At 33.4% G+C, this 15,207-nt stretch overlaps 1 protein-coding gene across 3 annotated transcripts in view; it reads right to left on the bottom strand.

Moving 5' to 3' along the window:
- LOC149556417 (RNA cytidine acetyltransferase 1-like) overlaps positions 1 to 15,207 on the bottom strand; it is a 146,801-nt gene that overhangs the window by 28,679 nt on the left and 102,915 nt on the right. For all 3 annotated transcript variants that reach the window (XM_089830725.1, XM_089830724.1, XM_089830726.1), the window contains exons 19-23: positions 12,247 to 12,337; positions 8,282 to 8,461; positions 7,974 to 8,082; positions 7,799 to 7,868; positions 7,552 to 7,699 (exon numbers count right to left, since the gene is read on the bottom strand). In XM_089830725.1, coding sequence (XP_089686851.1) covers positions 7,552 to 7,699; positions 7,799 to 7,868; positions 7,974 to 8,082; positions 8,282 to 8,461; positions 12,247 to 12,337 — 598 coding nt within the window. The remainder of the gene's footprint in view (positions 1 to 7,551; positions 7,700 to 7,798; positions 7,869 to 7,973; positions 8,083 to 8,281; positions 8,462 to 12,246; positions 12,338 to 15,207) is intronic.

Below are 15,207 nucleotides of genomic sequence, written 5' to 3'. Positions count from 1 at the left end.
TATATGTATTTATATATATTATATTACCATATCTTTATTATATATGATAAATCAAAGTTTTATTTTTAAATTCATTGATTAAATATTATTATACAAATGATTGTGTATCTTTATCATAAATTAAATGTATTATATTCTTATTTATATCACCTTTATCCTTGCATGATGCTCGTAATTTGGTTCCTCATCACAAGGTTTAATGTACGGTCATCTTCATCGTGACCCATATTAATTACTTAAATGTCCATCCCCTGTCTTTTGTCTTATCGTTTTGACCGATGGGTTTAGGATCGCGTCTGCAGCCTTTTGTCTTTGACCGACGCACGTGGAGGGTCATGTCTTCTACCTGCTGCCCCTCATTTCTTATATTTATGTTCCTTCATTTTTCCACAGTAAAAGCAAACAAAATAGGAGAGAAATAATCCCATCACTGATTAAAAGGGGTGGCAGCAAAGTATTATATAATTCAAGGCTTATTTAAAATAATACAAGAATATATATAAATATATTTGCAAGACCTTTTATTTATATATAATATATTTGAAAGATCTTTTATATATTTATATATAGATTAAATAAAAGGATTAATATAAATCTAATTATGAAATTTTAACAATCTGGGCAACAAAGTCAACTTTAGTGAAGATTATCACATACAACTTTATAAAGTTCTATGCATTAATACGATCAACAATTCAATAATCAAGATGCAACAGACCAAATATGTATGCACTATTAACTTAGTCCAGATTGAGCTTTAACTCCTCTGGTAGGGAGACAAATTGGACACAAATACAAAAACAATTTGATATTTCACTATATCTATGATGATCAAATTCAAGATGCTAAATGACCATGTCCACTTATCTGATATTAAAATTGTTTACGAAATTTAAAGATAATTATAAAGGACGATTCAACTGCAGTTTGAATCTCCATGCATTAAATAAAAATAAACAAAGGGCCTTTTATTTTATTATTAAAATAATTTTTTGAATTCATATTACATAGCCATATTAAAGCTCCTTATTCCTCCATACAAAATAAATATATTACATTTGTACTTCTCTTCCGAATGTTGAATATCGAATATGTTCTGTTATTTTATTTTATTTTGCTACATCTTATATTTATACATGGATGAGGAGTTATATCTCAATCGATGCACCTCTTCGTAAGGAATACAGCATATAGTTATTACATTAGAAATAAAATATTTGTATTAATTTAATATGATTTTTAAGCAACTCTTTATAATAATTGGAATCATCATCAGACTTGAGGAAATTAATATGGGTCATGCCTTCTGAAGATCTTCGTCATACCCCTACACGTGTATATCATTTGAGAGAGATAGTTGACAGTGCTTTTCCTTGCCATTGCGATAATCCTATCACATTTGCCCTCTTCGTTTTTCATCTTGTCTCCTTCTGGTACTAATTTATTTTGTGCATGATGTCTTTTGTATTTTTAGACAAAACTCAACATTCTCAAAATGGTAGTTTATATGATTCAACAATCTACAAATTTCCACACCACATGTTACCGCATACATAAATATTAATCTTTTGATGTTACTGCTTCTGTGTATTTCGATGTAGACTGACAATGATTGATGTTTGCTGGTTTCGTGTTGACGTGTGGAATCATATCTCATCAAACTAGACTCCATTTTTTTTGTTCTTATCAAGCCCTTCATATATTCAGCGGTACATATATTGTTGAGTATTTGTTGCTCCACATATCCTTGTCTAATTTTCCACGATATATGTTTTTATCGAATGTAGTGTTGGGTATTATTGTGGAGACTTTGACACAATTGTTGACTCTGTTGACCGTCTTCCATTTCTTGACTTCTCAAACTATGAGATTTCCTTGTTATCAGGTATAGTATAATGTCTCCAAAATCCATTGTTATCTGCCCTTGCCGCTAAATTCACATCTTGCATATTACCAAAATCATTTGTTTCTATTTCCTCCCCCGTTGTCTCCGTATTACCAGGCACTAATGTTGGTGATTATGGCAGAGCTTGGAGTTCAAAGGACTACATGGAAGTGTCATATGAGAAATTCTTTGTGCCAAACTTTGTCTAAGTCCCATGTGTTTTAGTTATAGGAGTGCCCAAAATTGTACAGTATTTATCATCTCTTGCCCCTGGCATTTCATCAATACAACACTTGTAACATCTTCACTATGCCACTTGATATTTATGAGCCAATTGAAAAAGAAGAGATGCATATAGTGCCCCTATTGCAACAACCAGTGGTAAAACGGCAAGAACAACAGGACCCACACTCCATTCATAACTCAGTGATATAGAAAACCCAGCAAAAACTGTTGATAGATGGGACACAGAGCTGGCCATCTTTATCAATAAAATAATCTAGGAGCAATGGGTCTGCTACACTGACCAAAGCATTGTCGACTCTATAATAATCAATGTATTTAATGCCTTTCATAGCCATATCTTCCAAACATTTTGAGGACTTATGCATAAACTCCTCCATTATTATTTCTCAAATGGAGGCCCTTAAATGTGCAAAAATTTGGGCTCCATTAGGGCTATAGAGCTAATTGGCAGGTTTATATGGTATCTAGATATTGATTGTTTGAGGACAAGCAATCTCAAGGAGGCGGGATTGTCCGTTGGAGATGTTGCACCAGTTATCTCACTTGTGCTTTCACTCTATCTTTACCATCCAATCTAATTGTTACTATTGTATCACTGAATTTATAATGCAATAACAAGTTCAAAGTTTTCTAAATCTGAGTATTCGCTGGTTACTTCATCATTATTCTGATGTTTTTTTCGCCAAAATCATTTGTTTGTGCTTTTGAAAATGTTTTGGGAGTTTTGGGGTTTAATATCTCAGGTGGGTTATTTCACTCACTTTGTGTTTGAGTTCTTTGCTTTTGCACCTTTGAGCTGCCTCTCGTCCTTTGTCTTCACAAAATTCTCTAAATGATACATCCTCTCTAATGTGGGGCTCGAGATTCACATAAGCTCTTGCAACTTCTTTGGTGTTATGCATCGATTGATCTATTCCATCAACTTCCCTCTCTATTTCTTCCCTGGGTAGGAAGGGGGATATGGGAACTCTAGATGAGGATGACTTGTTATTTTCTGAATGGTTGGAGTTTATATCTCTCCTGTTAAAAGAATTGACTTTGAGGTTATTAATTGATTTTTCTATATTTTGCACGGCTTATACGAGAACCTGATTAGACTTTTCTACATAATAGTTTGATTTGTTTGTTTCATAAAAGACCTTAACTCACATGTCTCTTGTTAATATCTTAACTCGCATAAGTTATTGCTCTAACATATATCACAAATGATATATGCTCAATGTATTATCATGACTATAATATATGATAATAATTTATAAGTATAGATTATATATGTATAGTATATCTTGTATATATAATATACATATATATATTATCTATATAGATAAATATACATCTTTAATATATCTCATATATATATATATATATATATATATATATATATATATATATATATATATAATGCTCCATGATAATAATAGTTAAGGATAGTGTTACATCCCAATTTTTGACCTACTTTAAATTATTATAGCCGTTCTGTTGGATGGATTTCTCTTTCCTATTCATGTGAAAAGGGTAGTTAAATATAACTATTGTATCCTATGAAATTGGTTGTCATCAATTATTTTGTATAATTGTTTAATGATGATGGTCATCATCCGTTATTTGTCATATGATGATGATAGTAGTTAGTAGTTGCTTGGTTTCGGAATTATGGTTATTAACTAAATTCCTTACTAATATTTATGTTAATTGTTATTATGGATTTATCATGGAACTTGTTATTATTGTGGAAAATGTTGCACGGGTGATTGTAGGAGCAGACGAAGGGGAGAAGCACTGCTTAACGGGATCTATGGAATGGGGTACTACCTTAATCCATTTATCTGATAGACAGGTATGACCTCTAACTACCTTGGTAAGGACCTAGCGACTTGAATGACAAGATACAATCATTGGACACGCATGAGCTATTGGATAAACATTAAAACATTAAACATTTTTACTTAATTAAAGTACATAACTTTAATGGCTTATGGTTGACATTCTCATCACTTCAATTTAATACATATTTATGTATGTGCACATAGATATAAAAATAAGGTGACACCATAGTATTAATTTATACAAGATTATATCTATTAAATTACATATATTTAAATGTGTGTACACCATGAGAAGATAAGGAGATAAAATAATCTTCCAGGTGAAACACATAGTTAGTTATACATACCTTAGTAGGTACAACCTTGGATAAACATTAAATATGATGCCATCATAATAAAATATATATGTGCAAGTAAATATATGTGTATATAACTTTATAAATTATCCTTTTGATTACATAACCTTCAAGTTCTCTTTTATTTTTTTCTTCCTCTTATAAGGCGAGAATGTACACTTGGCAATTTTATCAATGATTCAAGAAGATGATTCTTCTTCTCTTATAACCAACCATAGAGTCACGGCTTCTTGGAAGCCTTTATGATTTTGAATGCCTCTTTTATTAATGCAAGTCGAGAGAACCAAAACATTATTCTTCTACACATTATACCTCTGCTCTCCTACATTTATCTTCATTCTATTTTTGCTGCGAATGATCAAGGACAAGTCATAATCATTTTTACCCTGAGCTTTGCATTTTGGTTGCTCACGTCAGGAAGAACCGGCTGCATAGAGTCAAGCTAAGCCCACACTTTCCAGACCAAGTTATGTGGTCAGCTTTTCGAATCATAAATTGCTATATATTTATAATTGCATTCGAATTTACAGTAGTAAGAAATGTGTCCATGAATTCCGTACATTATTATTGTATTGCAATATCAAATAGATATTCAATGAGTCCATTTTTCCCATGTTGAGTCAAGATCAAATGTACATGATATGTTCATACGTCTCTATTTACTGATGGATTTCAGAATCAAATTATATTCCTTGTAAGTCCATTAAGATCAGTTCTCAAGTCTTAAAGACTGTGATATAACATACTAAAGTTTTATAATATTCTTTACACCAGATGAGGTTCAGCAAAAAGAGTTGGAATACTCTAGGATTTGAACACCTAGGACTCAACCAGCTATATGGCCAAGGAAGAGGGTGAAGAGGTGAGAGTAAAATCGGCAAGAACATGAAATAGAATCAGATGTGATACAATAAATATATATTATTTTTAAAAACTCATTTAATAGCTCATGCATGTCCATTTATATTGTTTTTTCCTATCGTCAAGTCGAGCGGTGGTGATCGGGTATGAGAAACCCATCCAAAAACCTTGGCCAACGTCGCTAAAGGCGTGCTTGCCCTCTTATGATCACATGATGTCAGTAGCGCTAGTTATTCAAACATGTTCGTCCATAACTGTTCAGACATTCTAAACACCAGTATTGCTCGGATGGTTGGACTAATAGTATCCCAAGCCTAGCCCTGGGGTAGGGAGGGCCTTTCTTTTCAAAAGATTGTGTGGGGATGGATATGGTCCGCGGTTGGGAGGTTAAGCCTAAGTCAATGCTTCTCTTCTTACCCGAAAGTCGAGGCTTAAACAACCAATTAAAGACTCATCAGTTACTTTTTGTATGTTCCCTCTATATCCCTGCTATGCATTTGTTTCCTTTTGTATCATAGTAAAAATGGCAGTAATTTACATTACTTGTATAGAAAGAATGTTAGGAAATGGTTATTTCAGTAAATCGTTATTTTCGTTAATCATTATTTCAGTTAATATCTCATGAAATGGATTATAAAATGTTATGTTTCGTAAGTTAGTTGAACAATTACTTTCATTTCTACTTGAAATCAGATATTAGTTCTATTCTTTTTAGTTAAGAAAAATCGTTTGTTACAAATAGATATCAAATTGTGATGTTGTTATCAAGATTTAACTGTGTAATTGTTTTGAGTCAAACTCATTGACCCCATATTTCATGAGTAGTGGTTCATAAAACCCATCTCCGATGAGAATGAATGGAACACTTAACACGCAATGGATCTAGTTGATGCTCACAAAGGTGAAGCATCAAGACTTCCCGGTGTTGTTTAGTGTGGAGCCTGATCAATCCCCAAGTGGGAGATTGTTAGATTGTGGTGATTGATTAGAAAAGTACTGTACAAAAAAAATTTGGGCCGTGGCCAACATTGTAGCCGACATATGGCCGACATGTTGTAACCCTAAAACGGCATAAAATACTTGTATAAAAGGGCTTAGGGTTAGGTATTTTTTATTAAGTTGTGATGTGAAATTGGTTCTTGTGGCGATATTGAGCTGTAAGAGATTACAGATTGTAATCAGGTTATAATCATTGGATCGTAATAATATCGGACATGCTGTTTGGTAGACGTAGCCCAGGAATTGGGTGAACCACGTTAAATCTTGGTGCCTTGTGTTCTTTTCTGTGTGATCTGTTATTTTCTGTTATTGGTTATATTTGCATGTAATTGTTATTTCTGTCCGTGGTTTAATCCTAACACCTGGGAGGTCGCCCATCCTTGTACTACTCCAACTTGAGCATGCGCTTAACTACGGAGTTTCCTCCATGGTCAAATGTCTAAGGCTGATAGACCATTCAAACATTCTATTTCATTTATTGGAATTTGGAATCATCCGATCGAAGCTACAATCACTAACACAACTACAGCAGGATCACGATGTTCAAAAGCAATAGTCACACTAGATCACAAGGATGAGAAATGTCAACAGATCTGTCATTCATGCACAAATCAAAAACATCCAAAGAGTGCTTAACACCTTCATCTGTCATGGGAAAAGGAAGCAACCAATCTTGAGAATCTAGGACCACCATCAAGAAATCAAGGCCAAAACCTAATGACCTCACAAAGAAAGACTGCCAAGAACCTATGATTCGGGTAGTGGAAGATGAACAAACACCAGAATAGCTACAGTACTATACAAACATTGATAGCTCTCATGCATTTCATAGTAGTCCAAACATCAGAAATTATAATGCCCTCAAACTCCATCCTCTAAAGCAAAATGAACCACCAATTTTTATAGGTATCATATCTTATCAACAGCTGTTGTGTTTGCATGTTCGTGTGGTATTGCACTCCTCTTTTAATATAATATTAAAATCTTATGGAGAAACTTGTGTTTGCATGTTCATGTGGTATTGCACTTCTCTTTTAATATAATATTAAAATCTTATGGAGAAACTTCCCCAATGTTCATAGACTAATTTGTATGGTTTTTTTCTGTTTTGGTTTTTTTTTCAGAAATTTTCCAAGTTGCCAAGTGCTAGGCAAAATTGGGTCTGTCAAGTTTAGCATAACTACACATTTACAAACTCAACTTGAAATAAATATAATCATCTAACTTGAACAATTATAAATATTAAGGATAATACTTTCCTACATTCTATAATAATCGTTCAAAACATGGCAAATTAAGGATGTAAAGGAAGTTAGAGAAATAGATAGATAGAAGTGAGATACATCAGTTTCCTAGTACAGAAAAGTTCTCCACTAACCAGATGGTAATCGGCAAGATTGTTTGTGTACGATTCCATGCGTTGCATGTCATATGGACTCAGCGGAATTTTTCCTCTAGATATACTTTCTGGTGATGCTCCCTCCTGTATATCTTGCTCCGAAAAGCTTATCTTTGGATCTAGAACACTGAAACAGAGATCACATTCAGGAACTGTACTGCATCCAATTTCATCATAGAAAATATGTCTAATAAGGATTGAATCCTATTACAATGTATGTATTTACCTCAAAGCAAGCGCAGGAGAAAATGACCGAAAAGCAGACGAAAGAAGTCGAATGAACCTATGCCGAAAGTCTGCATAGTACAAATAATCCTAAATGATCAGCACATATAAACTCTTAAAGAAAGCTCATAACAATGTCCCACTTAGTGTAGATTTAATCATGTAAGTTCCCGTGCCTTGATGAAATGGCTCAAAGAATCCACCAGGACCTTCCCCTTTGTATTCAATTTCATCATTTTCTAGAGGCTTCAACATCATACAAGTGTGTTCCCCAGTTATGGCACTCTGTACAGCAAACAGAAGAAAACAAATAACATATGCAGCATATCACAAACAACCTAATGCACCGCAGAAGTTAATTTAGGAGTATGATATGCATAAACTACAGAAACAAAATATATTTTTCCTTGTGAATTCACTTGTTCAAGCTTCAGTTGTTCCTCAAATAACAAGTCATTAATTTGGTTCAAGTTGGGCATATTACCGGGATTTGACCAATATAAAAAGGAACAAACTTGTGTTTTCTCCAGAAATTGTACAAGTGTTGAGTAAGCCCAAAAGAAACTCCAATATAATGCAGCTTTTCAGGGCGTCGTTCATGAAGACCAACAAGTAATGGCGGAAGATTAGCTCGTGGCTTGATATTTTCTTCCATTAATGAAACCTGTAAGGTTAAAAATTTAACTAATTAACATGACCTGTTATTTATACTAAATTTAAGACCACACAAACATACAACACCATTGTAAATAACCATCACAATTTCAATGCGGTGCAAAGAAGAAGATATTATACACCTATGGTACATGTAAGAATTTAAGCATATGCATGGACAAGATCTATGGACACAGAGTGGATTAAGAAAAAAGAAACATGCCAAAATCATCTGACAAGACAGCTATGACATTTTCATTGATTAATTTTGTAGATAGAAAGATTGAAGGGAGGACAAATCCAAGTAATCTGTAATAACTAATCAATCTTGACAGGATAAAGATAGGATAATCTTTACTTATAAATAAATGTACAACTGTTGACCATAAGCCATCCAAACAGCTGATACATCCCATACATGATTTTGAGAGAGAGAGAGAGAGAGAGAGAGAGAGAGAGAGAGAGAGAGAGAGAGAAGAAATTAATTTTTGGTGAATCTGAAGTACGGCTTGACATATAAGCAAGTGATAAGAGAGCTGATTGGCATCACGTTTGTCAAATTCCTTTATAAGCATGCTATAACTAGAGTATGTTGACTACTGCAGTATTAAAACATATATAAGTTACACTTAGAGGAATCTTAAGCATCTCCTACCAGATCCATGAAGAATGATTATCACGTTTTCTGTAGAATCAGATGGGACTAATTCCTCAATGCTAAACTTTGCTACCATTTTCAATCAATATAACCATCAATATATTCCTTCTCATCATTCAAGGTATGCATTAAAATAAAAAGAAGGGTTGCAAAACTCACCAAGTACTCGCAAATTGAATTGCTAGGCAACATGCTTGGTGAAGAGTTTTTGTAAAACTTGGAGCAATGTTTAGTTTTACCTCTAAAACTCACAACTGATGCTAGGTGAATTACTTAGTGAAGAGTTTCTGCAGAACTAGTGGGAATTTTTCACTCAAAAACTCGCAAGTAAAGAGAAAAAATCGCAAGTTTTCAGCTAATTACTCATCAATTTCTTGCATAAAGTTAAAACATTTGTGATTTTCATTTTATTTTCACATGCAATTGGCAACTGGAGGCATGAAGATTGTACAGTTTGTGTGGTTTCAAAGGCTATCCCTTGACCACATTGGTTGACTTACCCTCAAACCCCCAAAAGGGGTGCTGCTCCTTGCCCCCAAAACCCCATGAGGAGCACTCACAAATTCTACTTAGATGAGGAACTTGTTTACAATGAGGGAGTGACAAGGAATTGGGATATAAGTTTATAACCCAAGTGTGCTAACTGACATGGTATTATCACACAACTCACCAAAAATATTTTCTGATGAGGCGACTTCTACATTAGACACGACCAATGGAAGTGACATTATAACTTATATAGAGATCCAACTCGCTCTTTCATCTATGATACGTATTAACACGAATTTTTATTTATATATGATGCAAATAACTAGTATGCTCTACAAATTTAGTAATATGTGTGCTTTTGAAGAGTATTTTTAAAAATTTATGTATTTTAAAAAGTTCAATAATTGTAAAGTTATTGCTAAGTTTTTGTTGTGACAAGTATTTTAAAATATTTTGGGATTGTTGAGTTATTGCCAAGTCCAACTATGATAAACAGCAAGTCCATTATTTTTCATTCCCACAATAAGGGTTTTCATTTGTTCACAATTTTTTTCTTCCAATTTGTAACTCTTTGAAAAAGATATTTAGTTCTTTAAGGTGTCAAGTAGCTAAGGGATCAACTTATTTATAAAAGCTTCCATTTCTTCCCATATACAACATATACATTTCCGTGTCATTGAGCAGCAAAACAAGAAAAACAATACAACTATATTAAATCACAACAATCTGAAGGTAGTAGGGTGCGAATAGCATAGGTTATGTAGAATAATTAACCACACATTTGCAATAAAGAAAATTAAACATAATAGAGAAACTTGAAGACAGAAAGCTAAGTACAAATGGTTTTGAAAGGAAAGAAAGGTTAGTATTGCACGGAGCAAGAAAAGGTAAGAGTCAGCCACCATGATGACAGAAACATAATGTGATGCCACAATTGTACAAAGGCTCAGATCATAAGAACAATCATTATTTATCACCCCGAAATGGCAATTGTAAGATCTGACAATACTTAATGTGAATGTTCATGAATGAGGCGAAAAAGATGGAAAAAACTTTGAAGCCAGTCAGGAACACTGGCTAGAATTTTACCTTTAATATTCGTGACCAACAAACCTTTTGAAGTAAAGAAAAAACCCTGCTAATGACCACCCACTCACAAATACGGGAAGACCCACGAGACTGAAAAGAAGCAAACCACTCCACTTATTACGATGTTGAGGGGGTTGGAATGCTTCTGATTGTATAACACAAAAGGAATAACATCAGACTAGTTTTCCTCATTTTTCATTTATGAGACGTATTCATTGGTCACTGCTTCCAATTCTACTGGTCATGTCAAAAGATTTGCAGATTCCTATCAAGAATCCATGTTTCAGAACAAATAATGCACTAAAGCAAAACAAACAAGCACCTTTCAACAAGAAATGTAAAGAGACTAAACAAAGAATCTCCCACGACTTTCTTTCAGTAGATGTGAAACTAAAAATAAATTGTCCATCTAATCACAACCTGTTTATAGGACAGGTTGAAGATTGTATTGCCTCGTAAAATATGGTAACCAGAATCTACTTGGAATCTGTGAAAGTACACCCTCAAATGACAACAAAAACAGCTTAGGCGATGGGACCTACGATGTTGGATAACTTTTTCAAATGATCACACAATTTACAACTCAACTTAATATGGAAAATCACATTATCTGTTAAGAATCTATAAAGGAAACATCCAAGACCATGCATGTATAGTCACTATATCCTCTCTGAAAGATCTATTACTAATTTCCTTGGGAAGAAAGTGATAACAAATATCTAAGGAGTACCTTAATGGAGAAATTTAATTGATACTGATGCCAAAAGATTGAAGAACAACAGTAGACTCAAAATATCAACAATGTTGACATTAAGTAAAACATTTTTTGCTGAAGCAATCTGTGAGAACAAATAGTTGAGACAATTTCTCAAGAATCTTGAACTATAACAATCAAAATTGGAAAATATTTGTTGTGAAAATTAGAATGGCCGAAAAACCATTCTTCTATGAATGTGAGAAAGGTATCAATTGATAGGAACTCGTGAATAGACAATATTATACATTTGTAGGATTTTTTAAACACAATGACTGAGGCATTTTAAGCAAGGGTAGACCATTCTATGACAATCAACATTCTTGTGTATTTAATTTTATGCAATAGGTTCAACGCCCACCCCTACACAATTCACATTGATAATTATGTATACACTCAAGTTGGAACACAGTCATAATGTACAATTGTTAAAACTGTGATGATTCTGATTGACTAAGCTACTTGTGTGCATACAGTGATTTATTTTCCTAGGTCGCTTCACCCCACAAGGACATAAGTCATTTATTCTCACAATCAGACACCACTACTTAGAAAATTACAATATTATGCCAATGTTAGGTTTGCTTGGAAACATAAACGCAACAAAAATTACATTAATCATATATGGAAACATCTACATCCAATTTAATTGGTTATGATTTAAAAAATATTTAATGTTTTTCAAATGTGGATCAAATAAACACAGTACATATTATAACATAACTAAACAGTTAGATAACTAAAAGGGCAATACACTAAAATTGATCAAATTTGCACATGTAATAAATAAGACTCGGTAGAATACCTTTTCTGCAGCCTGTATAATCTTCTCATGCTCCTCCTCCGTCTCTTCATCATCTACCTCAGAAAGGACTGTCAGTTGCCCTTCATAATACCTACAAGTGGAATGAAATTTTTCAGAGTATCACTAATCACCATAATAACATTTTGAGAGCTGAGCATCAAATGTATTAGAAAACAAGCTTACATATAAATAGTTCTTATATAAATTTTATCCCATTCTTCTAAATAACAAAGCATCATAGTGATCCTTTGATTTCTTCAAAGATTTAAAAAAAACCTCTATGTGCATAGAGCAATTTTTCCTCTAACAGGAGAATATCTCAAGGTTGGCAATGAAAACAATAGTAAATCATGTTACCACCGGAAACATTTTGGAGGGACTTTCCAATTTTAAAAGTCAGTGTGCTTAGTGATATCCAAGTTTTGTAGTGGTATGTCTTCAAAAAATTGCTAACTGCAAATCTTGTCTTTTGATTATAGTATTCCAGGTAGCATGTTAAAATAAAGTTAAAATTTTAATTATCATGCAATAGAATTTATATTAGAAAGTTTAAGGACTTCTATTTTGTCCAGCGACAGTCAAGGGCCAAATACAAAGAGGATATGAGCAGTCAGAAAAAACAAGAGATTCTAAAGACCGTGATTGGGATCTTTGTTGGGCTTCACATCCAGATTGTGACAATTAGTTATAGGGTGATGACCTTCATGGTATAGAGAAAGAGGCACCTTCTGATTGAGGTTTCTCATATATTGCACCAAAGTCACCAGTTTCTCCAATTGACTGTACATGATTCTTCTTCTACAGTTGTTATATTGAAATATTCTCAACATAAAGAGCTGACAATCACAAATTCTAAACAGATCCTTTCACCATAACCAGAGCAGTATAATATTGACCATGACAGAACGCATAATCCAAAAAGACAACAAAATGTAACCATGAATATTGATTCTCCGTGCAACAAAACAATGATCAAACAAAAACTGATGACAATAGAATAGCAATAAGACTTAAAAAGAAGCACCGTCTTGAAAGAAATCTGCCTCCTGTGCATAGGAAATGGCTTGCACAGCCAGGCTGATGCAAAAACGACATAAAACAACAAAAGAGAGTGGATAAAGAGAGAAGGGACCATTTGAAGAAAAAGAAGCAGGAAAAAGACAAGAAAAGGTAGCAAACAAGCAAGGAAGGGTGCCAGAAGAACAGTAAATCGCAGATAGTAGGATAAAACTTAATGCCCCAAATGGCACCCAGCCAGCAGAGAAAAGGTTGAAAAGGAAGTTCCAAGCTCCCAAATATCCCAAATATGCAATAGAACTGCAAGTGGGAGAAAAGCACAAGGAAATAAGATCTGCCAGAATTAAAAATCCCAAGAAACCAGAAGGCTTTCAAGCAAGAGAGAGCTCCAAGAGTGTTACATCCCAAATTTTGACCTAGTTTTAAAATTGCTCATAACCGTTGGATTTAATGGATTTTTCTTTCATGATCATGTGAAGGAGGTAGTTATTTATATCTGTTGTATTTATACAACTGTTAATGAAGATGGTCGTTAACCATTATTTTCTATATGATGTTTAGCAGTTGCTTGATTTTGGAAATATGGTTAATAATTTTTTTAAATGTTTATATGAAAATTATTATGGAACTGTTATTATGGTGGAAGTGTTTCACAAGTGATTGCAGGAGAAGATGAAGGGAGGCAGCATTGCTAAACGGGATCATCGGAATGGGATACTTGCTTAGTCTAGTCAACAGGATTGACACGTATGACCTTAAACTTCTTTGGTAAGGACCTAACGACTTGAACTCAGGATACATTTGAAGCACCCGCATGAGCTATTAAATAAATAATTTAAGAAACATAAAATAATTTTATTAAAATATAATACATGCCTCAAAGGATTTTAAATGATCTTTCACCATATTATTATTATTATTATTATTATTATTATTATTATTATTATTATTATATATTAAAAATGAAGTGGCACCATTATATTATTTCTTATAATAAAATGATGTCACCTCACTAATATATTTACATGTACGTATATAAATGTAAATTATAATAATTTTCGAATTATAACCTTCCAACTCTTTTTCCATCATTTATTCTTTTCTTTTTTGAAACCGATTGAACACTTGTCGTTTTTAATTGACAAATATTCCTATGTAACGAAAGCCAAAGAGCCACTGTATTATATTATAAGAAATCAAGAATGGGAGTCAAAGGTATCATTTTGTAAGCACCCGACTACCTTTTCCATTAAAACTGACTTTCTCTCTCTCTTATTTCCAATTTACATTCAAATATGATATACTGCAATTACCATCTGAAAATCCTTGACGCCCATAGTTATTCAAGTACCTATGCTATAGTCATGCATGGCAGAAGAAGTGATCTTTTCGTACTTTGATATTTGCGCCTAGACAAGCGTTTGTGGAAGAGGCCGAACCATAGCGGCCAGCTAGGCTCAAAAACTTATTTCTTTCCAAAATAGTCTCAAGTTACGCAATCAACCTTGATACAAGCTTTTTTGAATATTTCCATGTCATTGTTACTGCTTTTTTTTTTCTCTTGATACAAGCTTTTTTGAATATTTCCATGTCATTGTTACTGTTTTTTTTTCTCTAACTTTCATAACAGCTAGACAATAGATTCAATCATCATAGATAATATCAGATAGAACCTCTTAAGAGAGAGCTTTTTAAATGCAATAAAACCTGATTGAAATATATTGTATGGAAATCAGAATTCAATAATATTTTCAGCTGGTCTCAAGAACATATTCTTTCAAGTCACAATTTGTGATAAGATATATTAAACAATGAATACTTTTAGAATTTATGCATAGAGCAGATTGCTCAGAATTTCCGAACACCTAGGACTCATCGGCTGTATAGCCATGTAAAGGTGAAGAGGAGAAATGAATCTGCAAGAACACAGAAGTGGAATCATAT

This window comes from Cupressus sempervirens, chromosome 5 (genome assembly GCF_028749045.1).
Source record: "Cupressus sempervirens isolate cs-2001-9-10 chromosome 5, ASM2874904v1, whole genome shotgun sequence".
Taxonomy (NCBI): domain Eukaryota; kingdom Viridiplantae; phylum Streptophyta; class Pinopsida; order Cupressales; family Cupressaceae; genus Cupressus; species Cupressus sempervirens.
Note: the sequence above shows the minus strand (reverse complement) of the source record. Positions and strands in the feature narration are given on the sequence as shown.